Genomic DNA, 25851 nt, shown 5'->3' with positions numbered 1-25851 from the left:
AAAACAGGAAATCTCTACTTTAGTTGAGATCCAACAAGTCTGTATCTGACATGTATTGGCTGACCTGGGATGGGATGGGGTGGGAATCTTTGTAGCATCTTACCTGCATTGTGGCTGGACTTAGTCACTTCAGTTGTTGTCTCATGTTTTTCACCATGTAAATTTACTTGGATGAGAAGGGAGAAATGCCTGGAACTGTCTCTTCTGTTGATATGCTGGTCAGCTGCTCTACCAACTTTACTGTTATTATTTGGCTATTTACATACATTTATTTTGCTTTTTCTTCATGTTTAGAAAAAGATGGTTTCCCTTCAGGAACGCCAACAGTAAGTGTGCTTATTGTTGCTTATACCTCTTTAGGGAGACTCCATTTTAATTATAAATTTAAGTTGTAGCTTTATGCTGTATAATAAAACCAAATTAGACTATTTCTTACTTGGTTTCCTTTAGGAACCCTTGGTAAAGGGAAGGAGGGGGTCAGAATTTTTTTAAAAAATGAAGATGAAAATTCCAAAAATTCCTTAACTCCTAGGACCCATGACTTTGGAAGGGAAAACTACAATTTTGTTAATTGTTTTCTTCTTCCTCCCCGCCCCCTTCCTTAATAAATACACAGTCAAATGCAAAAGGCTCAGAGCCCTCAACAGCAGTAGCCGAAGATGATGACGATGATGAAGAGGCCCCCCCTCCAGTTATTGCCCCGCGACCAGACCATACAAAATCAGTAAGTAATTTCAGTTTCCTTCAAAAATATTTCCCTTTATTGCTGGCCTCTCTATCTAGTCCCTGCCTTAACACACTGGGGAAGTTATTTGCAAGGGGATACTTTACTTGTTAGACTAAAAAGTTTTGTGTGTGTGCGTGTGTAAATAAGTAAAAAAAACTTGTTTTTTTTTACTTTTATTTAAAATACCTCCCTTCTAGTTCTACCTTGCAGATAAATAGAAAGACAGACTTTCCTTCCAGTTCTACCTTCCAGGTTCCATTTTTATCAGGAGAACCACAACAATACTGTTGTTTTTATGGGGGTTGTATTAAAGGAATCCAAACTTCGTTTCCTTATCTTCCAAGTCATATCACGAGGAAAAATCTCAGTTATTTACCAGTCTTTTTCAGTGCCCAAAAGTTATGGATAATCTGTACATTTTTATATAGTAGCCCTGACAATTATGTGCTTGTCTCTCTCTCTCTCTTTTGTTCTGTTAGAATACTTGGTGTCCTTTTCTCCCCCTCCCCCCTGGCTAATGCCAAGTTAACCTTAGGAATGTATTCCCTCTACTAGAATATATGAGAATTTAAACACTTAAACTGCCAGGTAAATATTAGTGCCATCTTTTTTTTACTTTAACATTTCCTCCCCGCTGAGTGAGTGCCAGAGACCCTTCTTGCCCTTCTATGCATTCTCTGATAAAGGCCATATTTCATTTCACCCATCCCTGTAGTTTTGCTTTGCCTGAAAGGTGGGTATAGATTGGGCATAATTTCTGTCAAATCCTGCCTATAGTAACTAAAGAGTACATCAGACTTAAATGGTTTGTTTTCTTGATAAATTGGCTCCAGCATCTGCACTATCCAGTAGGTATTCAGCTTAGTCTCTCAGAAGTAAGTAATGTTGCAACCATGTTGATTCTTACTAGAATTCAGAAATTCTCTGAACAATTGACTGACTTCTCATTCCAAATGCTTTCAAATGAAACAATTATTAGAACTGTATGGCAGTTTTGAATCTGAAAAACAGTGATTGTAAGGAGGATTCTGATGGTGAGTGATCTTTCTCTCGTCACAGATTTACACGCGATCTGTAATTGACCCCATCCCTGCACCAGCTGGTGATACTTGTGTTGATAATGCTGTCAGGTCAGCTGACAAGCAGAAAAAGAAGACCAAAATGTCTGATGAAGAGATTATGGAAAAACTACGTAAGTGATTCTTTTTTAAAGCTTCTGTACTAATGACAGTAGTATTGAGGTTCTGTAGGGACTTACTGAGCCCTTTACTTACAACTGGTAATGCCTGTTGGAGGTTTTTTTTAGCAGATACCAATCAATTGCATTTAGTCAAAATCTGAGTTTGTCACAAAAGAAGTTTCATCTGTATTAGGTCTTGGTTCTTTTCTCCTAGGCAGCATATTGACAACTAAGTCTTGATGCCATTATTCCCATTTTCAGAACATAGGAAGTGCTATGCTGGGTCACACCAATGGTCCTTCTAGCTCAGTATCCTGTCCCTGACTGGAAGGGCTGGATGCTGTAGAAGGAGAGCATTGAAGCAGATCTCTATAGAGATCCCTGTTCAGTATTCTCCCAGGCATCCATTGTTATTGTGTTAAAGATGCCTGAGGAAACAACTCCAACCCTTCTGATCAATGACCATTAATAGATCTAGCATCCATGAATTTATTTAGTCCTTTTTTAAACCTGGTTACATCATCTGCCTCCACGCCCTTCTGTGGCAATGAATTCCAAAAATTAACTGTATGTTGCATAAAAAAGTAAAGATAATATTGCAGCTATGATAAGTTATTCAGCATCTTTGGGCTATTCCCATTGGTAGCACCAAACCTAGTACATTTTTGCTGTTAGGTTTCTAATCTTTATAGGTGAAACTATAGTATTGTAGCCAAATTTTGACAGGCAACTGTAAACTTTACAATTGGCTTTCTAATTATTGGATTAATTATGAGCATCATATCAGGTTTTATATGTTGTATGTAATTTAAGGTGATATTGAAGAATAGACCATTAATGATAAAACTGTTTAATACTAAAGTTGAAAGAATGTCTTCCACTCTAATAGTAAAGGAACGCTTCCTAAAGCACTGGTTGATCCAGGATTTTTGTGGAAACTTTTTTAGGCACTATCGTAAGCATAGGCGATCCCAAGAAAAAATATACCAGATATGAAAAAATTGGCCAGGGGTGAGTATTTGTAAACATGTAATGTAATATTTCTTTGGAACTTATAGTGAACCAGTATTAAAGATGATGTGTTGTTCTCCTCCAGTGGTTGTCATTTAGTCATTGTTTACCCGGGTGGAGATGTCTGTGTAGATTTATATAAATAATAACCAGATGCAGTATACATTAAACAATGGTAGAAGTTCTAAACTGCTTCCTTTTAATGTACATCTGCAATGCCAAAATAGGTCTTCCTGGGTATAGATCATTTTTTGATTGGCTGGAGTAAAGGTGCCAAAATATATTTATTTCTGTTAATTTGTCAGTCTTTTTCTCCTACTCATGAGATGTTTGTCTATTTTTATAATGTTATGGCTAGTGAAAAGCTGAGGGTTAAAGAATGCAAGACCTTCCTGACCCAGTTAAGGTGCTATCAGTCTAGAGTAACTGCTTTAGTATCCCCATTAATCATTTAAATGTAAAAGGTCAGTGGAAAGGTGACTTCAGCTATAAATTTGCTCAAGTGTTTTAACTAAACATAATTCTAGCTCTGTTTGTTTCCCTTCCCAACATATTTCTGTAGTGGGTTACTTCATTCTTCACCAAAAGTATAGTGGAAGGTAATTGTCTGACTTAACTGGTCTTTGGGAATAGCACAGGGTTTAGGGATGTGCACATATTCATGTGAAAGAAGTAGTTTGTAAAATATGGAAGAGGGTGAGCCTGTATGACTAGTGCATGCTCTTGGGATTTATATTCAATTAATTATCCTTACCTCGGCACCCTGCTTGTTTATGACACTGCTCTTCTAGGCAGGCAAAACAGAAAAAAAAAATTTGCCTTTGGGATCTGCCCATTCATGTATATGCATATTAGATGTGACATCTTAATTGCACATTTTGTCTTCACAGGGCTTCAGGTACAGTTTTTACAGCTATTGATGTAGCGACAGGACAAGAGGTAAGATCTGTGTGCTTTCTAATAGTGGGAGTTCCTTTTCTGCTTACTCAATTCCAAGACAAGGGTTTTCTTCTCCTGTCTAACATGGGAGGGGGCTGTGGTGGTAGAAAGCCCCTTGTCTTGGATTTGAGTACGAGGTGGCTACTGTGGCTAGAGCTGGAGCCAAAGCCCCAACTCTGGGTTGGGGCTGGATCTACAGCTGCTGCCTGCCACCCCCCATCTGTCCCCCTGTTGTCTCTCTCACCCCATAGTCTCTGCTGCTTGGCCTGCCTCCCCCACCCCTCTGCTTATTCTCTGGCCCCAATCCAGCCCAAAACACAGAACACATGTTTACTTCAGGCCCAGCCTGGCCTGGTAACCACTGTTGTGGTGGCAGCAGCTCCACCTGGGCCCCAGAGCAAGCACATGTTCCCTGTCCTGGGCTGAATCAGGACCCAGGGGTTAAGCAGGGATGGGAACAGGCAGAGGCTACAGGGTGGTGGGACGGGGGGTGGGGTGGGCAGCAGGCAGCAGTTGTGGATCCAGGAGTAGGGAGGCAGAGGTGGTGGGGACTGCAAATGCTAGTTGGGGACAAGGGGCAGGGGAGTGCAAAGTGTTTGGGGAACAGGGGTCAGGCTATTTGAACTCCCCCACCTCCCACCACAGTTTCCCTACTGCCTTCCTGCTGCCTGCCCACTGCTACTGCTTCCCCTGCTGCAGTGGTGGGGGCGACAAATTTAAAATGACCCTCCAATTATTTGGTTCTGTATGTGGAAAATTATTTAAAAATTGCACGTTTTCTGTGTACAGAATCTAATTATTGTGGGGGTTGAAGGGTTATCCATCTTAAATTCAGTCGTTTTGGATCTGGCTAAATATGGTAAGTTTTCATTTTATAGATGTCAGAAGTGAACTTTAGTAGGTTTCTTACCAATGGCTCTTATCTCTGGCACCACCTCCCTGTAGAATATTTGTCATAGTCATTTGTAACAGTACTTGCCTTGTTTTGTGGCAATCAGATGATGAATGCTAAAAATAGGGTTTTGTCTTTCTGCTGAACATCATTTCACTGCCTTTGCTTTTCAGAGTTTTGGTTTTTTTAAACTGCTTAAATGTTAAGTGTTGTGCACAGTATAGTTTCGGATTCTCACCAGAAATTCTGCATTTCATCTTGTAGACCTTTCCTTCAGCCCACTTTGATATTTGTAACCTTGATATTCTTGGAAAGAATTTCTACACACATGATTTTTTTTTTCTTATTAGACTACCTTTTTCCAGTTCCTTTCCTATCAGTCAGTCTTAGCACAGGTTACTTTCAGATCATCTGGCAGAGGTGATTGCATAGTCATCATTTTTAAATTGTTAAAACTTCAGTGTCCCATTTGTTTTGATGTTTTCCCTTGAACATCTGTCATTACTATGCTGCCTTCCTCATCTTAAAAACAAATTATTATCTGCTGCTTTCTAAATTAAGATTTTAATGAACTGCTTTATCTGTCAGTCTTCCCTCTTCATTTCTGGCACTTTGAATGTTCCTTTTGAAGCTGGGTGAAAGATTCTCAATCATGGTTTTATCTCTCTTCTTTAGAGCCATTAGCACCTTCCTATTTGACATTTCCCACCTACAAAAATAGTGATGCTTTAGACTCAAGGATGAGGAACTTCATCACCAGCTACTTCTAGTATCATAGACAAATATTCTGTCTTGATTAAATTTAAAATCTTTTCACGGTTGTGCGGACCTACTTGCCTTTACTTATCACACACTAAAGCATTTCATGCCATCTACCTATCTGTTACAAAATCTGATTTCTGCATTCCTTTTTCTAGCCCGTATGTGCTGCTTCTGATTAATTCAGCATTTGGTATTTTACAGTCTTCCCTCTCTTCAGCAGTGAAATGGTTTTCACTGTGGCTTTTTTACCGTATTGGAATTCTTCATGCATCAGAAAATACCATCATCTTGGGTCGCTGACAGCTGTTAATTTAATCATGTGATGGGAGCTGAGAAATGTTTTCTTTGATTGCAACAATCACACTTCTGGCATGTCAGATCTTGGTGGCAGGATGCATGATCATTGGGATGTGGGACATAATTCTTCAGATCTGATTGTGTGTCTGACCATTGCATCCATGGCATATGTGGAGAGCTGGGGATTGGGGAGCTCCCCAATACTCGGATCCCTGTGTTGCAGACCTCTAAACTGCACCTGCAGCCACACATTCAAATAAATGCATAATGCAAGCCAGCCACAAAGCTGTTCCATGTTAAATGTTGAGAAGGCACAACATGGATTTCCATGACGTGGAGCATCTTTTTTACTGGTTTGCCATTTTTATTGTTGTTTGGCGATGTGGTTTCTTAAAGTTTATCACACAACTAACAAGGTTACATTTATCATACAGTTAATATCTGCCAGGGGCAGTAGAATAGGTAAGGCTGCTGACACATGTTAAGACAATTGTGGTAATGAAGTTCGAGGAATTTTTTTGTCCTCTCACCAAAATTGCATGATCTGGCATGCCAGATATGCGTGGCAGGTTGCACAGTTTTGCAGATTTGGCACAAAATTCCTCAAACCCCAACCCCATGGTTGCCACTACCAGCTTCCATCATGTGGGGAGCCGTGTATCAGGAACCTGAAGGGCTTCCTTGCTGCAGGCAGGCTTCCTGCCTTGCTTTGCAGTCTGTGCATGAGCTGAAAAGAAAGGCACTTGCAAGTTTTGTATGCAGTTGGGGAGTGTGGAGTTCCTGGCATCCCAGCTGCCTGTGCCAAGCATGGTAATGCGATACATGCAGCTGCAGCTTCCATATGAATCTGTGGCTCCTAGCTACAGACCTGCTCTTTAAAGGTGCAGGTTGCCATGAGTCCGACTTTAGGGAGTGTTTTTTAAAGCTTCCTGGGCACTAGAAAGAGTCAGACACCACATACCTGGTGTCTTGGTCTTAGCACATGGGGTGATCTAAACAGCATGACTGAAGGCACACTTTTAAAAAGCTCCTCTGCTGGGGCCCACGGTCTGGGGCACGTGAAGCTGTGAAGCAAGGAGGAGCTCCCATGTTCCCCAGCTGCTGCTTCCATGGGTCCCCCAGGAACTTAGAAAAGGGGATGACTGTGTCCCAGATCCTAACGTTCAGCTCAGTATTGAGGTCTGTCATAGGTCAGCCTGGACATGCCACACCTTCAATTTAAGGCATGATAGAAATGAGCCACAAAGAATATTATACATTATATGTGAAACATTTTTGTGGCTCGTTTAAAACCAATTTATATCATGATAACATTGTAATGTATGGCAGGGTTACTGTTTATGGTGTGATGGACACCCTAATTGCACCGTAAGTGTAATACATGCCAGGGTGCTGTTGTCTGTCACTAGACAATAGTTTCAATTCTGGAGGTGACTACATATCGGACCAATAGGGCGTTCTTCCTCTACCTGTCTTGAGTGTGAAGACATCTGCTTCTAGCTTTTAGATGAACTGGTGTTCTTGGCAAGAAGAATACAATAGCTACTAACTCCTTCGTCTCAAATTTTCAGTCTGAGTTTTCTTTCCAGTAGTAGTCATTATGTTGATATCACACCGAACTTCTTTGCTCCTTGTCTTGCTTTGCTTTGAAAGTTTAGTGATTTGCTATCCCAGTGCTCAGTCTCTTGAATTGTGTCTTCAGCCTTTTCTCCTCACATCTTGCCACTCTTGCTTCCCAAAATCCAAACACCAGTCTGTTCAGAACAAAACATAAGCAGCAATCTCATTACTTCCTCTTAAAAAGGCTTATGCTGTCTGTCACTTCCCTAAACTACGCACTAACGTTCATTGCCAAATCTGTTGCCGGCTGCTTATCTGACTGATTTAATGTAGATCCTCTAAACACTTCCCACCCTGTGGCACTATTTCTCTGCTGCTCTATTTACTATCCTACAAGTGCACGTGAGTGGTGTAAGTTGCACATTGGTAAGTTGGGATGAAAGCAGAGTTGAGAGCAGGAAATGTAGTTAATGGGAGAAAGTTTGAGGGCATAAAATCAAGCAGGCCTCTCTAGTGTCTTGTCACCTCAGACCCTCTTATTTCTTTTATGCTATAACCCAATTTTTTCTCCTATCCTGCTATAAATTATTCCTGCCTGCACCAGCAATGACTTTTTGATGTGTAATTTAAGTCACTATTTGTCACTTCAGGGCAGCAAGCCAGATGCAGAATTGTCAAATTTTCTCTTTCTGCCTTACTGACCTGCTACGCATTTTTAACCACAGTGCTGAACCCATGTTTGTATATTGCTGGCAGGTAGCAAGTTACTGAACAATTTGACATGACATCCCTTTCTGTAATGACACCTCAGACACTTTCTAGTCTGCTGTCCTCATCACCCAGTTTTAACACTTAAAAATTAGAGTAAACTTAGGTTGTAACTAATTGACATTCAAATTTGTAATTTGCTGCCTCTTCTTTTTTCAGGTTGCTATCAAGCAGATAAACCTACAGAAACAGCCCAAGAAGGAGTTGATTATTAATGAGATCCTTGTAATGAAAGAGTTAAAGAACCCCAACATAGTGAACTTCTTAGACAGGTAAATACTGAGAATGGTTTTTCCCTTTTCACCAGGTGTCAGGTTAAAATTTTGGAATCCTCACTTTCCTGTATATGCCTGCCATTCCTATACCTCAAATTTACTTTTTCTGCTTTCACAAGCAAATTGGATCTTGTGAGAGCTTGTATTGACAGCTAACCAAGAAAAAGCTGAAGGCTATTGCATTGAGTGTACTATTGGCGACTCGTTACTAAATTGATACTCCCAGAGAAGATGAGAAAGGACTGGTGCTGCTGAAAGTTCCCTGTTTTAGATGAGGTGGAAAATGGCACCCTGCCCAGCTAGCCAGTAAATATTATTTAACATTTTGGTATGAGTAGGTGTTCAGCTTTAAAGCCTGAATTCCTGGCTACATAACAAAAATCAATTTTCTGTGCTACCTGTCCTGAACAATAATAATTATAGAATAATTTTTGTAATATAGAAATAGTACAGAATTTGTATTTTTTGCAGAACTCGTATAGAATTATATACAGACATTTATATATATATACAGAATAATTTCTTTAACACATTTTTATTTTTCAGTTTGGATTCTCATTTAATACCAAATGAGCGTAATCTTTATTTTCTGTATTGTAGTTACCTTGTAGGAGATGAATTGTTTGTTGTGATGGAGTATCTAGCTGGAGGGTCACTCACTGATGTTGTCACGGAAACATGCATGGATGAAGCTCAGATTGCTGCTGTTTGCAGAGAGGTGGGTATTTTTTGTTTATAAAAGTTTTAAAAGCACAGTCTTTCTTTCACGCTTTTTGGAATATTTACCTTACAAGTCAGTACAAGAACTGATGATATGTCCAGTCTGTATTTAACGTCATTAATGATGAAAAGAGAAGGGCTTACGTAAGCAATGCTTTTTAACTAAATTTGAAGATGAAAGCTAATTGGGAAGAACTGCTGACACGAGTGAGTACAGAAAGCACACTAAGATCACAAATAGCAAAATGGGATTCACTCAAAAAATGCAACCCGAAAACGGAAGAAAAGTAATTCAAAGAAGATTCTCAACGAGAGACCAAACCTAGAAAGTGGAGTGCAGAGAGAGGGGAAAAGGGTGATTACAAATTTATGCTTAATTTGTTGTTTGTTATATAATAAAGCAGAAGCAGGAAAGTCAGTAGAGTTCTGGACTGATTACATAGAAGCTCAGATCATGGTGTAAGCATCTTTTTTTTTTTTTTTAACATCTGGAATATTGTGTTCAGTTCTAGGCCCAGTATCACATTAATAGAAAGTTGTTGATAGATTGGATATGATTCAGAGGAGAGCAATAAGAAGTTTGGAGTGAATACTTTATAAAGAAAGATTGTTAAGGCATAAAACTATAAGCATTGAGATGGTACAAATCAAGAGAAATCTGGATTTATGTAAGAGTACAGCACAAAGTGTAATCAGAGTTGAAAACGCAGGAAGACTAGATTAGAGAGCTGAACCCAGAGTGTTTCAGGCTGTGGAAACATTCTCCAAAATGAAGAGGTGGCATATCCATTGCATAGAATGTTTAAAGTAGACTAGACAAACCACAGGAAAAAATCCTATGTTGGCATGGGGATGGGTTGGATTACTGTGCCTTTTTCCCTCTCCAATAGGTTGTTCTCTAGTTCATGCAGCCATGGAATTATGCGCAGCCAAAATTTCTTTGTGGGTTTCTCAGATATTTTCCGAACAATAACTTTATAGCTGTAAGCTTTGCTTATAGCTATAATGGTCTCAGATACAGATGATGTAACCTCTGAGCAGAAGTCAGATATAGCGGACATCACATCTTTTATCTTTTTTTTTTTTTCCCTGTTGCCCTGAGTCAGTGTCAGTCCAGTACAGACTCAGTTTATCATCACGGTAATTGCATTGCTTACTGTGCAGGGGGAAGGCGTTGTTTTTAAAAGCCAGTTAGATTGAATCAGAGGGGTATCTGCTTTGATGACTCACTAGAAGCGATGGTGCAGAAAACAAGCTTGTACCTTAACATGTATAGACAGATAATTATTTCCTGAGAATCAGAGTTGCCTCACTTGAAAATACAGGAAGAACAGTAACTGCTGGCAGTAAGAGAAAATAAAATTTCCAAGGGTAGGTCAAATGTCAACAAGAACATGTGAAAAAAAATATTGTTGCTCAGATATTTCCAGTTTACTGTTATTTCATGTATATTTTATTTTCCAGGGAGTTTGTCTTGTTTATCATTTTTCTGTGCCAAATCGTTGCTCTTTTTGGTTCCGTTGTTGTTGTAGCCTTCAAGGGCTGAGCAACCTTTAGGGAGATCCAGTTCAAATATGAAAGTATTCTTCAAATTCTGTGAGAGAATTTTTAAGTAATTTCAAAGTAAAACTTGCCTTTCTTTTAAGACGTGCAGCTTTTAGCACTTACAAAGCAGATGTTCGATGCTAAATTCCCAACCTATGGGTATTACCTTTTAATAGCTAAAATTTCCAGAGAAGGTCTTAACTCATAGCAGCAGTATAAATAGTAGAATAAAGGATCAGTGAAGGATGTTGGAGTCCTAGCCAGTAGAATCAGTGAAGAGGTGTCAAGGATGGCTACCAATCAAAGTGATTTCCATAAAAATCATATAACTAGAAAAAACAGTTAATATCTTTAAGCAGGAATTTGTTTGGCTCTGCAGTTTTAATCTTCTGAAGACATGATTTTGTTTTGTAGATTTTGAGAAGTAAAAATCAAGCCATGTTTGAAGAAAATAAGTGTGAAAAGGTTTATGTTATGAATTAATATCAGTCTGATTGGAAATTTCCTTAACTTGTATAGTTTCATCGCTTCCAAGATCTATATTGTTCTTTGCTATTCTGTATTTTGAATAGATGTTAAAAAAAACTGGGCAAAAGGTTTAGACTTAGTGGCTTCAAGACCAGCTTCACTTCTAGATCTCATTAAGATTCTACAGAGCAAGCTAAGACTGTGGAGAGGAGGGAACATTTTAAAAATATCTATATAAATGACAAGTACACAGTTTAAGTTGTTTACAGTTCCCACATTGAAGTGTAATTGTAAACTGCATCCAACTCTGTGTGTGTGCAAGAAGCTGCTCAATGTTTGATTCAAAATTTGTACTTCCAAGGATAGTGGTTCAAGATAACTTTGTAAAATCAAAACTACTTTTCTAAATTAAGCAAGGGCACTAATATTTAATGAGGAAGTTCACTCAACTTTTTCTAAAGTTCGCCATGTTGTGTAAACTGCATTTTACAATGAAAAGTAAAATAGTTTGCATAGTACCAGAGGTTGTAAATAATGAAGCATTTTACGTTTCAGTGGGATTCCACCAAACCAATCCTATTAGTTGATCAGGAATACTCAATAACTCAAAAGCTGTGGAAAAAATGACACTTAGCTAGGTTAGAGTGCTTAATATCTTTGAATGATGTGTGGCCTGTTTAGGAAGTTTATTGTTCATTCTGAGATGCTAGTAACAAGGAAATAATTCATTCTTTGGGGCTGAAGAACAGTCTGACCTCCATGATTTTCAGATGTTAATATTGATGTTTGTTGCTCAGCTCTTGAGCTTCCTCTGCTGGATACTTAAAGAAATAACTGCTACATTTTTGTTTGAATGCTATTTCTGCACATAAACTTTGCTTTCATGTTAACAGTAAAAATTGTTTTGCATATGATCAACATTGTTTTTTTCCTTCTGTACAGTGTTTGCAGGCACTAGAGTTTCTGCATGCCAACCAGGTCATCCACAGGGATATTAAGAGTGACAATGTGCTTTTAGGAATGGATGGATCTGTTAAGCTCAGTGAGTACCTGATAATTATTTTCCCCTGCTTTCCCTTTTAAATAAACTTGCAATGGCAAGTATACATTGATAAAAGGATAGTTGACAGTGAGTTTCAGAAATCAAATTTTTGCGATGAACAAATTTTTACACACAATATTTGATTTCGTAATTCTGAGCATCTGAAAGTTATTGGCTGCAAGTGTATCAAGCAGGAAGGATGGTTACGTAAACTCGCTACCACATGAATGCATTTGTTAATATAAATTAGCCTGCAATACTGTAATATGAAGTGAGGCAAAGATGCCAAAGATTGCAAGAGAAGAAAGCTGGGGCTTATTACAGATGCATTACAAGCTCTTTATATAGTGCAGAGTTTTGTAAATTATGACAGTCTGTTTACAAGGGCAACCACAACTTGAATATTGCACCCGATGATACTGCATTTATGTTGCAGTTAATATCTAAAGGGTGCAACCAGGCTGGGTTTCACTTTGATGGATTTTGTGTTTGTAACAGTTGATGAAACTTGCTGAAAAGTGAACCACCGAAGTAAAACATAGAATCTTGTTGCACTCAGTTGCGTATGGTGTATTTGACAGCTCTTTGCATATAGTAAGTCACTTCCTCCCATTGGTTGCATGCTCCCTGAAGCAAGTGGGGTAAGGAAAGCATCTCAAAATTGAAATGTGAATGTAAAACCACACAAAGAATTGTTAGAAATGCTTAGTAGGACAGGCATATTTACCCACTGAACACCTATAACCATGCTAAGTGCTACATACATACCTAAAATAATATGGAGTGGCATTTTCTCAGCTGCTTATGGGATTTGGATGGGGAGCAACTTTGGAAAATTCTGCCAGCGCTCAGTTTCCTAAAGAGCTTTCAGTCTAATCCCAGCCATTGGCATTTTTTTAACAGTGTTCACAAGCTGTAGTGGGGAAGTGCAAGTCAAGGCTGTAAGATAATGTGGTTATTCAAGTATATTATGTGCACTTGAGAGTGTAGAGGGTCCTGTTATGTTCACAAGGCTGTGGATGTTTTTACAAACTGAGTATGTGTGGGACTGTTTTTAATGAGGTGATAAGTAGATGGAGACTATCAAATGAATATGTGAGTGAAAGAAAATAGAGAAGAGGAGAAAGCTAACAGAGGATGGGGAAAGTCAAGAAAGGACAGGGACATGGTTAAGGATTGGTTTGGAAAGGAGCAGCTGTGAAGAAGAGGTAGCCCTTGAGAGGGTAAAGAAGACTGAGGCAAATAGGCACATGAGGTAAGGACAAGCACATGTGAACTCTAAAACCTTGCTCTAAGAAGCAGGTGACACTATAACAAGTAAATATCAGTTCCTTATTGGTGAAACAGGGTGGATAGGCTGTTATCCTCCCTTTGATTTGCAAGGTAGGTCTGTAGTGAGAAAGTTGGTACATACCGGAAAGCTGGTACACAGGCCTATTCTAAGCTTCTGCAGTCCTGGTTTCTGAAAAGCTGGTGATGTGGGCTCTTGTTTAAGAGAACAGGTTAGCCAGCCACTTGCAAGGTTTCTGAGCATGGTTTCAGTCTCAGAATCGGTACTGTGGGCGACAGTGTCTTTTAGGATTTCTTACTCCTGGCTCATGGAGATGGGAAATGGGTGAGATACCACAGCCAGCAGCTGTCCTTGCACAGTCTACAAGGTACACTGAGACCTGTCCTCAGTCTCAGTGGTTAATGTTTTTCCACTTACTATACATTGATCACTACACTTTCTTATTCTCAAATATAATAACACCCAAACACTGTTAAAATTTTTCACTGGTGAGGCCACCTAACTTGCGTGTATATTTTGGAAAACTCTTCTGTGTTGAAGAGTCTTTATTTTTTCTGTGTATTATATCTGATCTGACCATAAGAAAATACATTTCTCCATGAGGTGGAGACCCTGAATGAACCAACAAAATGAGTCTGGTTTGCTGTCCTCTTCAGCAGTCTCTTTGTCCAAGTAAAGATGGTAGTTTTCCAAGCTTTTCTGGTTGAATTAACTTGCTTAAGCAAGATCACAGTAGCTTCCTATATCTAAAGGTTCATTTCCATTCAGATATCGAAGCTGGTAACCAGAAATACATACTGAAATAATTTGTCTAGTAGTGCAGGAGGTGTCATAGTTGCTTCACCGTATTACACAGCTTAGTACAAAGCTGGTACGAGTACACAAAAATATTTTCCCATAGGCTCAGCTTAGTCCCTTTTTGTCTGTTAACAGTCTGGTCAGTTTGAAGAGGAAGTAACAAGAACATCTCTCTTTTCTAGAACACCACAAATAGTCTGGTTTAAAAAAACAACCTCAAACCTAAGAAAACAACAACTCCCCCTCCCAAAAATAAATAAATACAAATGAAGCCCCTTTATTTTGGAGGAGTCCACTGATGTATATAAATCATTTTGCATAGGATATATATTTACACCCATTTGTAGTTGGATTTCTTGCTGTAATGTGGAAAGTGCAGGAATCACCGTACATGTCAAAGGCATAGGTGCGAAAGTTGCATTTTTCTGGAAATGCAAAGTCTCCCTGAAAACAAGTGGGACTCTTGAGATGGGGTTTGCAGTAGAAATGGATGCACTAACTTGTGCTAACTTTTTTTTATTGTCATGCAGCCGACTTTGGTTTCTGTGCTCAGATCACCCCAGAGCAGAGCAAGCGCAGCACCATGGTTGGGACTCCATACTGGATGGCACCTGAAGTGGTCACACGGAAAGCTTATGGCCCCAAAGTAGATATTTGGTCTCTCGGTATTATGGCTATTGAAATGGTGGAAGGAGAGCCCCCATACCTCAATGAAAACCCTTTGAGGGTAAGAGATCACTTTTAAAGTAGTTACTATATCAGTCTTGCATGTGTATTTGTGGCTCAGGAAGATTACAAAGGGACTTTTGACCTTTAATTCCTAGGTTACTGGTTTGAATTTAAACATGTTTCAAAGTATTTGTAAAGGCTTGTAGTTGCTGGCTGTTTTAATAGACTTACCATATTTCCTAATGGACAGTTATCTATGTTAATGAATCTGGGGTGATTACTACTGGTATCTTGTCAAAAGAAATGATAACCTAGTGGTTATCATCCTGAGAGATGATGTTTCTTGGAAGACAATTGAGATGTCTTAAACTGTGCCTGTATTGTACTTAAATAAAAGACTTCACTACTGAGCGGTGCTAGTCTGCTGCCCAGAGCAAACTGCCATCACTTAAAAGTAAATCCAATTAAATTTTAAGAATACGAACTTATGCAGTACATTTGACCAGACTTGTCTTCCCTTTACATATATGCCTCTCATGATGTCTGTCAGTTCAGTAATTTTAAGTATCTCCAGTTACCTTGCTAATAACAGGTGACACAGATAAAGCAGTGTAAGTAACACTCTTACAGCACTCTTCATCGTGGCTGTGGAGAAACAGATTGTCTTCCTTCTTCCTCTCTGGACCAAGACATTGCCCTTCTCCTTACTGGAGGGATAAAAGTTTACATGTTTGAGCATAAATACTTAACCACATCCGGTGTATGTGGCAGTCTGTTCAGTTTGTCATATACAATCCCCTCTATCTTACCACACCCGTGATGGGAGTCATTCTTAATGCTGCCAATTATTTTCTAGTATTGTTCAGTGATAAACAGGGATCTGGGTTTTCTGTTTCCTATGGGAAAACTGAGTAAAGCATGGGTCCCCCTGTGCCCTGGGAGTGTGTGCCACAGTGGGGAGCTGACCTCACCTGAGCCCACAGCAGAGGTGGAGGGTGGGGGAGCTGGGCTGTGCTCTATTGTAGCAGCTGCCACCTCCTCCTGGGGACAGGGGGCTGTGGACCTGGCTCCCTGGCCCCATAGCCCTGGCAGCTAGGAGCACTCTGGGAGGGCTGGTGAGCAGGGGCTGTGGGTGGGGAGTGAGGGGCACCAGCAGGGCTGGTAGGACTGTGGGATGGGGGCTTTAATTTTTATCATGGACTTGTATCAGAGAATTTGCAATTTTTATCAGGGAAAACCAGGATCACTGGTGATAAATTGTTTAGAGCATCACCCTTGGCTTTATATTTACTTTACTTAGGCTCCAAAGTGTATAGCAGCATGCAGTATATAGTCAATTAGGAATCTAGGCTGCATGTCCCTCATGCATTTCATGTTTTATCCCCTTTAGTAGGAAAATCTTTTGCATGCATGTGTTAAAGTCTACAGTTTGCTTCCCACATAAGTCTACCAGGGAGTAATGATTACATGGGGGGAGGGGGAGAAGCAAAATCCCATTTCATCAAATGCATCATATTTGTATTAGGGGGTGGCTATCCAAGTTGGAGGTTTCCTGAAGTATCTGAAATGCTGTAGTTTAGCACTTGATCTGTCCAGCTCCTTATGTGTCTAGGTAAATTTCCTTAAGTGCTTAGCTTTATTCTATCTTCAAGTCAAAATACATGTTTCAGAATCTTAAAACATGACTTGGTTGTAACAGGAGCTCTCTTTTTGCAGGCTTTGTATTTGATAGCAACTAATGGCACACCAGAGCTGCAGAACCCAGAGAAACTGTCCCCAATATTCCGGGATTTCCTAAATTGTTGTTTGGAGATGGATGTTGAAAAACGAGGTTCAGCCAAAGAGCTGTTACAGGTAAAGAGGAGGGTGTTAGAACTTCCTGATGACCTGAGAAGAGGCAAGCATTAATATAAGAGGTCATCTTATGCTACCCATGCTTGTGGGTTGTCATCAGCTTTTATAGTCTTCCTACCAGATGATTGTTTAGTAGAAGGGAGCTGGAGAGAAGCACAAGTGGCAGAACGGCAACAAAATCTGACTATGTTGAACAGCAGTCAGTGCTGTCTGTATTTTGCCATTTGTAGTTTTGTGACTGCTGCGTACTGAAGTGGAGCATATGTAGCAAACCTGGTGGGATAGAGGGGGAGAAATGTTAGAACAACGATTATCTCTGCTTTGGGAAATGGTATTGTAAAAGAGATGGCAAGGGTTACCCAAGTATGTGATGCTAATATGAGGATGAGGGGCTATTAGATAATCTTATCCCTTATTCCATTCTGTGGGCTTGTCCCTTCTTTAGGATCAGCACATTGGCAGCACTGTGAAGTGCTTTTCATACCTTGGGTTGGAAAGTGCTATGTTAATACAACAGTTTATGTTGGGTTTTACAGCTGTGGCTTTTACTTACTTACTGTGTTTCTCTTCTTGTCAGCATCCTTTCCTGAAACTGGCCAAACCTCTGTCAAGCTTGACGCCGCTGATTCTGGCTGCCAAAGAAGCAATGAAGAGTAACCGCTAATATTGTTGCCATGACCTTCAGTTTTTTAAAAAAATCTTTATAATATATGAAATTGTTACTCTTGTTAGGGGGGTTGAAAGAGTCTGCAAAAGGGAAAGTTCTTACCCAGAAGAAATCCAACACAAACCACGGTGACTTTCTAGCCCTTTCTAGGGTCCCAGAGGAAATGTGGACTGTATCGCTGGCCTTTCACCTTTTTAGCAGACAGCCCAGGAGTGCTACTTACTCCTGGGGTTTTAAGGGTTTTTTTGATGACTTCACTGTTACAGTTCCCATTCATTGTGCCCTCTTGGGTACTTCCAATACTTGAATGACAGATTCAAGCTTTCAGAGAGAGGCATTAATTTTATCTGCTGATCTCTTTCCTTCTCCCTTTTACCTGTCTTTCAAATTGCTCTGGGAAGCTCACCATATGACTAGATTAATAGCAAGTGGGACTGAAATGTGAAGGTACATCTTATCTCTCTCTCCCTTTCTGTACAGTTTAGCTAACTGTACTGTAAAAAATAATGACTCAGTTACTTAAGAAATTGCAACTTCCTTAAAAGAATGTTTTGCTTTTTAAGAAGAGTATGGGGAGAGGGGAAAGAGAAGAGTTCGACTGTGTTCCTGTTCTGTGGCTATGCTCCACAGACCTTCTTAACCTAAGGTAAAAGGCTTTTGTGTAGAACTTTCTTGGTCACATTGTCAGAGGTCAGGTTGCCAGTACGGGGTGAGAGAGCAGATGATCAGTTTATGATCAAGTCATCAGCTGAGAGTGGGGAGAACTGAAGTCCCAACTGTCTTCCTTTCTGCTCTGCTTCCCACTGTTAGATTTTTTGGCCAAAGGCTTACGTCAATGTCTTGCATGGTGTGGTGGACAGTTTTAGAATAAGTGTTGTCTCTGATCTCTAACTCGGACGTGGGAGTTTTGCTGGTGCCTTTGCCTTTTTTTTACATTTCCCTCCTTTGTATCAAATATGTTTTGTATATGTTGTAATTTTATCTGCAAAAAGGCAAATAATGCAACAACCATGGAGTTGTCAAAATTTTAAGTATTAGAACTATTTTTTCCCATTTTATATGTGCCCTGTTTCTACAAATGTAATCAAAAGAACAAATAATTCATCGTATCTGAGGACACTGAAGATCCAAGATTTTTTTGTAATTCAGACAGAAGCTTATGAACATCTGGAAACACCAAAGTGCTGTTCTGTGGAGAGACAGCCAATTTGAGTGGCTGATGTGTAACTGGAGAGACATATATCATGTTGGCGCTTTTTCTCTAAAGACATTTTTACCAGCTAGGATGGCAGAAGATGAAAAGCTTAATACAAGAAAAAGTGCCTCCTTGTAAGAGCTAGCGAGTAATGTGAATTTTTAGGTGCCTATTTAGGTAACAGTAGCAACTGTGGGAAGATTTCCTGCTCCCTGGCTTCAGCCACTGAAATCACTGTGCATTTATACCTACGGATTATTTTGATAAGGAGCTGTTTGTAGTTGTAATGTGCCAAATGATACATGTGCAGGAGTTGCCATCAATTTGGTGTTAAGCAATGTTGTTGCATTCCTAACAGGCAGTGTGTGTCCAAGTAGAGAATATTGCTTGTGGAATGAGAGGAATCCATTTGGGTTGTGACAAAGGAGATTGCCTAAATGAGTTTTGCATGCACTCTTTTTGTTGTGGGAAGGTAGAAATCTTTCTTCTCTGCAAGCATAATGTCAGTGTTTTATTGTTGGGATAGAATACCTGTGTTCCCGTGTTTGGTCACCAAGATATGGCGAAATGAAGCCTACGCCTGGAGAACTCCCATTTCTAGAGCCTATACAGCATGGGGACTTCATTCTTTCAGCGTATCTGATCAGTTTTTCTATAGCTGCTCACTAGAAAATTGATTTGCACCAAACAGGGTGCCTGATTAATGTAAGAAATTGCAATACCACATTTCTATTTGCTTTCTTGTAAGTTCTGTTATGTGGTATGTTCCTAGCTGAATTACTTTAATAGAGAAAGGTTACATCAGAAGAATAAACAACCCAGTTGCTGCAAACCACTAGAATAGTCGCTGTTTAATCCAAGGAAGTGTCATGTTCTAGGCCAGATATTTGAGATGTGCTTCCCCTGTAACAAACTTTAGATCTGTTGAAAGCCATATACACCATAAGCACTAGCATGGCAGCGCCCTTGACTTTAATGCATGTGACTTCTGTTTATAAAAGAGCAACAAGGAATCTTGGGTTATATTTAATTCTTTCTCATCAGTGGTTCCCTGTTTGTCCATTGCTGGCAATGGATTTGGTGAAAAATCAAGCTCCTAGTGCAGGAGTTAAACTTGGCGCTATTATTTGCTTGGTAGCACATCCTGGGCTACCATATAAATATAATTTTGTTCTGAAACTAGCAGTTTTTAAAAACAGGAAAACGTAAAATCACACATTTTTAACTTATTAGTTCACCTTTATTGATAAAGGAAAACTTTTTGATCTTGTATTAGCAAATCTGTCCACATCAGTATCTTTATTTAAGGGGTTCATTTTGAAGTTGTTGGGGGTTTTTTTAATTTTGTTTTTTAAATCAAATTCAGGAGTTTCCAAAGTGCATCCCAGTGCTTGTCAAGTGGCCTGCTGTGGTATTGAACAATGCAACTGAGAAGTGCATACATTTCTCTCTTCTCCCCGTCCCCCAAATCTGTAGCAGCTATATGGTTATACAATTAGGATTTTTTTTTTACTTCTGTTAGAAACTTATTAGGAACAAACAAAGGATATTAGTTCAGGAAACAGTGGGAATAATGGTAGGGTTGGATTTTGCAGCAAAGTGTGGAGAAGAGCAGAGCAGTCAGGGAGTTGACAAGAAAAGAAATGAACCATGGGAAGTTGCTGCTCTGTGCTACACTGTGATTGCTGTGCATATAATGTACCAGTGGGTTGGCTGTCTCTTTTCTAACTGAACAGGTTTTGCACGTGTCTTCCAAACCTAGTCCAAAAATGTGGAAAAGGCCATTTTTCCGCATAAGGGACCAGGCTAGAACTGTTGATACAAGCTTTTCTTTTTTGTCTTGTTTCAACCCAGATTATGGCTATGTATGGCTGAAGAGAAAATAGCCAGAGACAGAATGGATGCTGAAAGGGAGGTGTTGCTTCTGTACGTGCTAGGATTCCCATATCTCTTATCTTGACATCCCAGGTGATTACTGATGTGCTAGAACCCCTGAACCAAGTTCTCAATCAAATATGTATGCAAATAAATACATGTGAGGTCTTTTTACGATGTTAGTTCTGGAGAGTAACAACAGGAAAGGGATGTTCATCTTCACTGCACCAAAACAAGTATAAAGGAAATGTCTGATTCCCAGGTTTTTCTACTATGAAAATGGGAACAGACCAGACTTTGCCACACACAAGCATGCCACTGGGATCACACATTCAGAACTAAATATAGATGTTCATCACATGAGTGTCTTCTGGAGGAAGGGAGCTGTGAGGTGCTCCAGAGTAGTTCTGAATAACTGAACTCCTTTGTCAGAAGAGCAGGGGTGGGAGGTAGATAAGGATACAGCGATAGGTATTTGTAGCTGGGAATGAACAGATTTCTCTGGTCTGCTTTCCTTCTCTTCCTCACTTTGCCAAACAAAAATGGAAGTAAGTGTAAGCTTTCTTCCTTTTTTTTCTTTCCAAAAACTGTCTTCAGATTGTAATGTTGCCTTCCTTTTGTTTAATTTAATCCCATTCTGTTATTTAATTGTTACTGCAATATTAACTACTGTAATTGGTGACTTTGTTTAATAACTGTTCTTTCAGGGCTAGAAATAAACTTTTAAAAAAATGTTTGTTATTTTTTCCCCTCTTCTTGAATTTATATCTTTTCTAGAACAGAGTAGCTTAAAAAATAAACGTCTAGGTATCTTAATGGGTCTAGAGAATTATGCTTTATGTTTTATGTAACTTTTGCCACTTTCAAGCATGAAACTTAAGCTTTTCATGAACACTTAATTTTCATTGTGGTAGCCTTTATTTTGAGGGATGCCTCAGCTTATCTTCTGTTTTCAAGACCATTTTAACTGCTGATCATAGCAGCCACCCTGATAACTGCAAACTGTCCTTGCTGTCAAGTTCAACTGATGAGTCAGTTGTGTCTCTAGCAAATGTTCTCAACCGCTGAACCCAGGAGAGCTCCTCCAAACTGTCCTCTGTACTCTTGGTGAGGTGCTCTTTCTAGGAGGTTGCTGCATAAGAAAAACTGTTAGCAAAGAACTGTCTAGACTATCAACACTGCATCTTCCAAGGCCAAAACGCTGTAAAACAGTGGCTCTCAACCTATTTGCCATAGTGGGCCACACTTGCAACTCTCAAAGTGTTGTGTCTTGAACCCACACAACTTACTTCCTGTGTATCCATTTAAAATATGTTTTGCATGGGTTGCAGCAGTGGATCTCGTGGCCCGTGGGCTTCAGGTTGAGAACCACCGCTGTAAAATAATTGTCAATGATTGCATTTGGAATTGATAAGCCAGTTGCCTTGATCAAGCTGCTGGCAGTATGAAGTTCCAGTAATATTATTCCTAACAAACTTGCAGTATTACTTTTGTTGAAAACATCCTTAAAAATATCTCTCTTCAGTGTTATACAGAAAAGAGACCAAGAAGCTTGAGAGCTATCTTTTCATCTGAATAGGAGACTGAATGCACTCTTAGGTCAACATTTGCCTGGTATAGTTCATCTGTGAGAGGAAGTCAGGCCTGGATGACTCTACCTGGGGGTTTGGCATGAAATCAGCAGCACCTGCTGGTAGACTGTTAGAACATTTTATTTTTGTGTTTCATTTTGGTATAACTTAAAGAATTGTACTGAAGGATGGCGTTAGAGAAAAAAGACACCAGAGTGAATGACTGTAGGAAGACAAGGTTGGTTTTGGTTGAAATCTGAATGAAGTTTCTATTATTGACTTCTGTTGTTAGTACCAAACTCATGCTGTACGTACAAATTACCCCATATACCTTCATGCTTAAGAAATAGCTTCTTTCCTCCTCACCTGTTTCAGTGAGTGGGAAGTAGTAGCCTTCCAGAAACATTTGCAACCTTAGAAAACGAGTGTTGGATGCCACAAAATATTCTGCCTTTTCCAGTTGTGTTTACCTGGCAGTAATTTGTTTCACATGTATGTAATCTTTGTGAATTTTAATTCATGGTCTGCACTGCATAAGGATGATCTTGTATTTAATTTCTTGTTTTGTTACTTGAGAGGAGGGATAGTCCAGTAAGTCAAGTAGACTTTAGTGCTCACACCCTGTTAAAAAGAGCAAAGCTTTGCATGCAAGCTTGAGCTGGTTCTTTTAAACTGAAATCAATGTATGGTGACTTGTTTCTGTTTATGTAAAATCTGCTTGTTTCTTGGCTTAATTTAAATCAAAATGAGCTTGGTTTAATCCCATAACAAGAACCATCCACAGCAGTTTGTTTATTAAGCTAAATTGATTTTAAGTGGCACAGTAAGTTTAAAACCTGTGTGTAAACAAGCCATAAGATTGAGGGATAGTTGAGTTCATACTTTCATAGTTGCAGTTTAAGCTGGAAAGTGTTTTCCCACACATGATCTTGATTCTCTGGGCAATGACACATTGGTTTAGAGTAGAATGGCTGAATTTTGAAAATGGAGAAAGGTAGAAACTAAGACCCACACTATTAAACCATCATTTTTCAATAGTGCACAAAGAAAAGCCTATCCATAAACTGAATGCAGTTAATGGGGTGTCATGTAGACGCACAGCTACTGTTTATTATTGCCTTGGTTGTCTGTAGTATCGGTTAGTTATATCTGCATTTATCAGCACTATATGTTTACCGTATGTGTGTTCTAAAAGCCTTTGGGGGAAGGGAGGGATTAGTGGCTTTAAAAAACCCCCCAAAGAAATCAGAGTTGAGAAGGTATATGCGAGTATGTAAAAATGCACTGACTCCTGAGATCTCAAGATGTGCAGTGTTCTCCTAGCTAAAATTTTAATCCTGTGCTTAAGGCTGTTTTAAAAACTTTATTTTGCAACTTGCTTGGGTGGTGATGCTTGTGACCCTATTTCAATGTCCTTAAAGATAGTCCCAGCCAAAGTAGCCATCTCTCTCAGTCCAGATGGAAGAATGTCTCTCTTGGAGCTGCATGAAGAAGTCTTAATATACACCTCCCAGAAGCACATGAATGCAAAACTGCTTTCCCTCATCCTCCCACCTCCTGAATATAGAGAAAAGAAGAGTTAATGGAAGAGGTACCTACCTTGGAGGTGTATTCAGTCATTGTTTCAGTAAGCAGAAACCTGAAATAGCAGAATGACTTCCCAAAAGTTCAACAGTGGTGTGACTCCAACCTGAGGAAATGTTGAACTCAAAGGAAGATTTTTAAGGAAGTTGTGAACAAATGAGAACACCCTAACTGATGGCAGACAAGACTATAATTGAAGTTACAAAGGATGTAAGTAACACAAATACATAGTGACCAGAGGGTATGGGAAAGGCAATAGGTTGACAGTAGTAAAAGCTCTTCTCTTGAGCTGTATTGCTCTTATACAGTCTCCTTTCATGTCTCTCAGCCATGACCTGCAAAGGGACCCCACTTGCATGGGTGAGAGAGTTTGGTGTCCATTTTCATTAGCCCTAGGTCAAGCTGCTGAAACTTCCTATAGAGACTGCATGTTGTAGTGATGTTTGTGGTGTGGAACTGTCCACAAGATACTACCTGGTCTATTGAAGAACTGAAAAACACAGCACAGGGGACACAATGGTGGGAGTCTATTACAGACCTCCCACTCAAAGTCCTGAGCTTGACCAGGAGTTTGCCCAGGAACTGGCTGAGGCAGCTTGCTCCAGGACCATGGTTGTCATGGGTGACTTCAGTTACCCAGACATCTCGTGGGAGGATCGCTCAGCAAAATCTGAGCGGTCACAGAGCTTCCTCTCGTGCGTGGATGACCTCCACCTGACTCAAGAAGTCTATGGGCCAACGAGAGGCAAAGCGCTGCTCGACCTGGTACTGGCTACTGGGGATGACCTAGTCGGCGACCTAGTGATCGATGGGAAGCTGGGTGACAGCGAACACGAGCTGATCGCCTTCACCATCCGCCGAAAAGCTGGCAAGTTGGTCAGCAATGTGCAAGTCTTTGACTTCAGGAAAGCCGACTTTGACAAGCTCAGGAGGCTTGTCAGTGAGGCCCTAAGGGACCGTGACCACAGGGAGAGGGGAGTTCAAGAGGAGTGGTTGCTCCTCAAGGGAGCGATCCTCAATGCACAAACTAAGTCTATTCCATCTCGGAGGAAAGGCAGCAAGAGGGCACAGCAGCCCCCCTGGCTCTCCAGGGACCTAGCAGACCTCCTGAGGCTAAAAAGAAAGGCCTACAAAGGATGGAGGATGGGAGTCACCTCCAAGGAGGATTATTCTGCACTGGTCCGGTCCTGTAGGGAGCAGACCAGGAAAGCCAAGGCTGAAACTGAACTCCAGCTAGCTTTGAGCATCAAGGACAATAAGAAGTCCTTTTTCAGATATGTGGGGAGCCGGAGGAAAAGCAGAGGCAACATTGGACCCCTGCTGAGCCAGATGGGGCAACTGACAACTGACGCCCAGGAAAAAGCCAACCTATTAAATAGGTACTTTGCGTCAGTCTTTCATCAGTCCCATGGGACGCCCATGCCCGCTACAGGGCCGGGAAGTCCGGGTGAGGGTGATCCCCTGCCCTCCATTAATGCTGACTTTCTGAAGGAACATCTTGAGAAGCTGGATACCTTCAAGTCAGCTGGCCCTGACAATCTTCACCCCAGGGTACTCAAGGAGCGGGCGAGCATCATAGCCCAGCCTCTAGCACGGATCTTTGAAAACTCTTGGCGCTCTGGTGTAGTGCCCGAAGACTGGAAGAAGGCCAATGTGGTGCCTATCTTCAAGAAAGGGAGGAAAGTGGATCCGGCTAACTATAGGCCCATCAGCCTGACTTCTATCCCGGGGAAGATCTTAGAAAAGTTTATTAAAGAGGCCATCCTTAATGGACTGGCCGACGCCAACATCTTAAGGGATAGCCAGCACGGGTTTGTTGCGGGTAGGTCTTGCTTGACCAATCTCATTTCCTTCTACGACCAGGTGACCTATCACCTGGACAAGGGAGAAGAGATTGATGTCATATATCTTGACTTCAAAAAAGCCTTCGATCTGGTGTCCCATGATCGCCTCTTGGAGAAACTGGCCAATTGTCGCCTTGGGTCCTCCACGATCCACTGGCTGGAAAATTGGCTCCGGGGTCGGACCCAGAGGGTAGTAATCGATGGAAGTCACTCATCGTGGTGTCCTGTGACCAGTGGGGTCCCCCAAGGCTCTGTCCTTGGACCCATACTGTTCAACATCTTCATTAATGATGTGGACACTGGAGTCAGAAGCGATC

General features: G+C 40.4%; 1 protein-coding gene across 3 annotated transcripts in view; it reads left to right on the top strand.

Annotated features, from left to right (window-relative positions):
* The window catches only part of PAK2 (p21 (RAC1) activated kinase 2), a 67857-nt gene extending 43590 nt beyond the window's left edge, over positions 1 to 24267 (top strand). For 2 of the 3 annotated variants that reach the window (XM_025193528.1, XM_025193529.1), the window contains exons 5-15: positions 295 to 326; positions 617 to 724; positions 1787 to 1919; positions 2855 to 2918; positions 3809 to 3857; positions 8296 to 8408; positions 9012 to 9129; positions 12087 to 12186; positions 14806 to 15002; positions 16661 to 16798; positions 17376 to 17462. In XM_025193528.1, coding sequence (XP_025049313.1) covers positions 295 to 326; positions 617 to 724; positions 1787 to 1919; positions 2855 to 2918; positions 3809 to 3857; positions 8296 to 8408; positions 9012 to 9129; positions 12087 to 12186; positions 14806 to 15002; positions 16661 to 16798; positions 17376 to 17462 — 1139 coding nt within the window. Of the gene's footprint in view, positions 1 to 294; positions 327 to 616; positions 725 to 1786; positions 1920 to 2854; positions 2919 to 3808; positions 3858 to 8295; positions 8409 to 9011; positions 9130 to 12086; positions 12187 to 14805; positions 15003 to 16660; positions 16799 to 17375 lie in introns of all 3 variants that reach the window. The other variant, XM_006037082.3, reaches the window with a different exon arrangement.
* The last annotated feature ends 1584 nt before the right edge of the window (positions 24268 to 25851 follow it).

The sequence above is a fragment of the Alligator sinensis genome, unplaced genomic scaffold (assembly GCF_000455745.1).
Source record: "Alligator sinensis unplaced genomic scaffold, ASM45574v1 scaffold863_1, whole genome shotgun sequence".
Lineage (NCBI taxonomy): Eukaryota > Metazoa > Chordata > Crocodylia > Alligatoridae > Alligator > Alligator sinensis.
The sequence above is the reverse complement of the archived record's forward strand: the minus strand, read 5'-3'. Positions and strand labels throughout refer to the sequence as shown.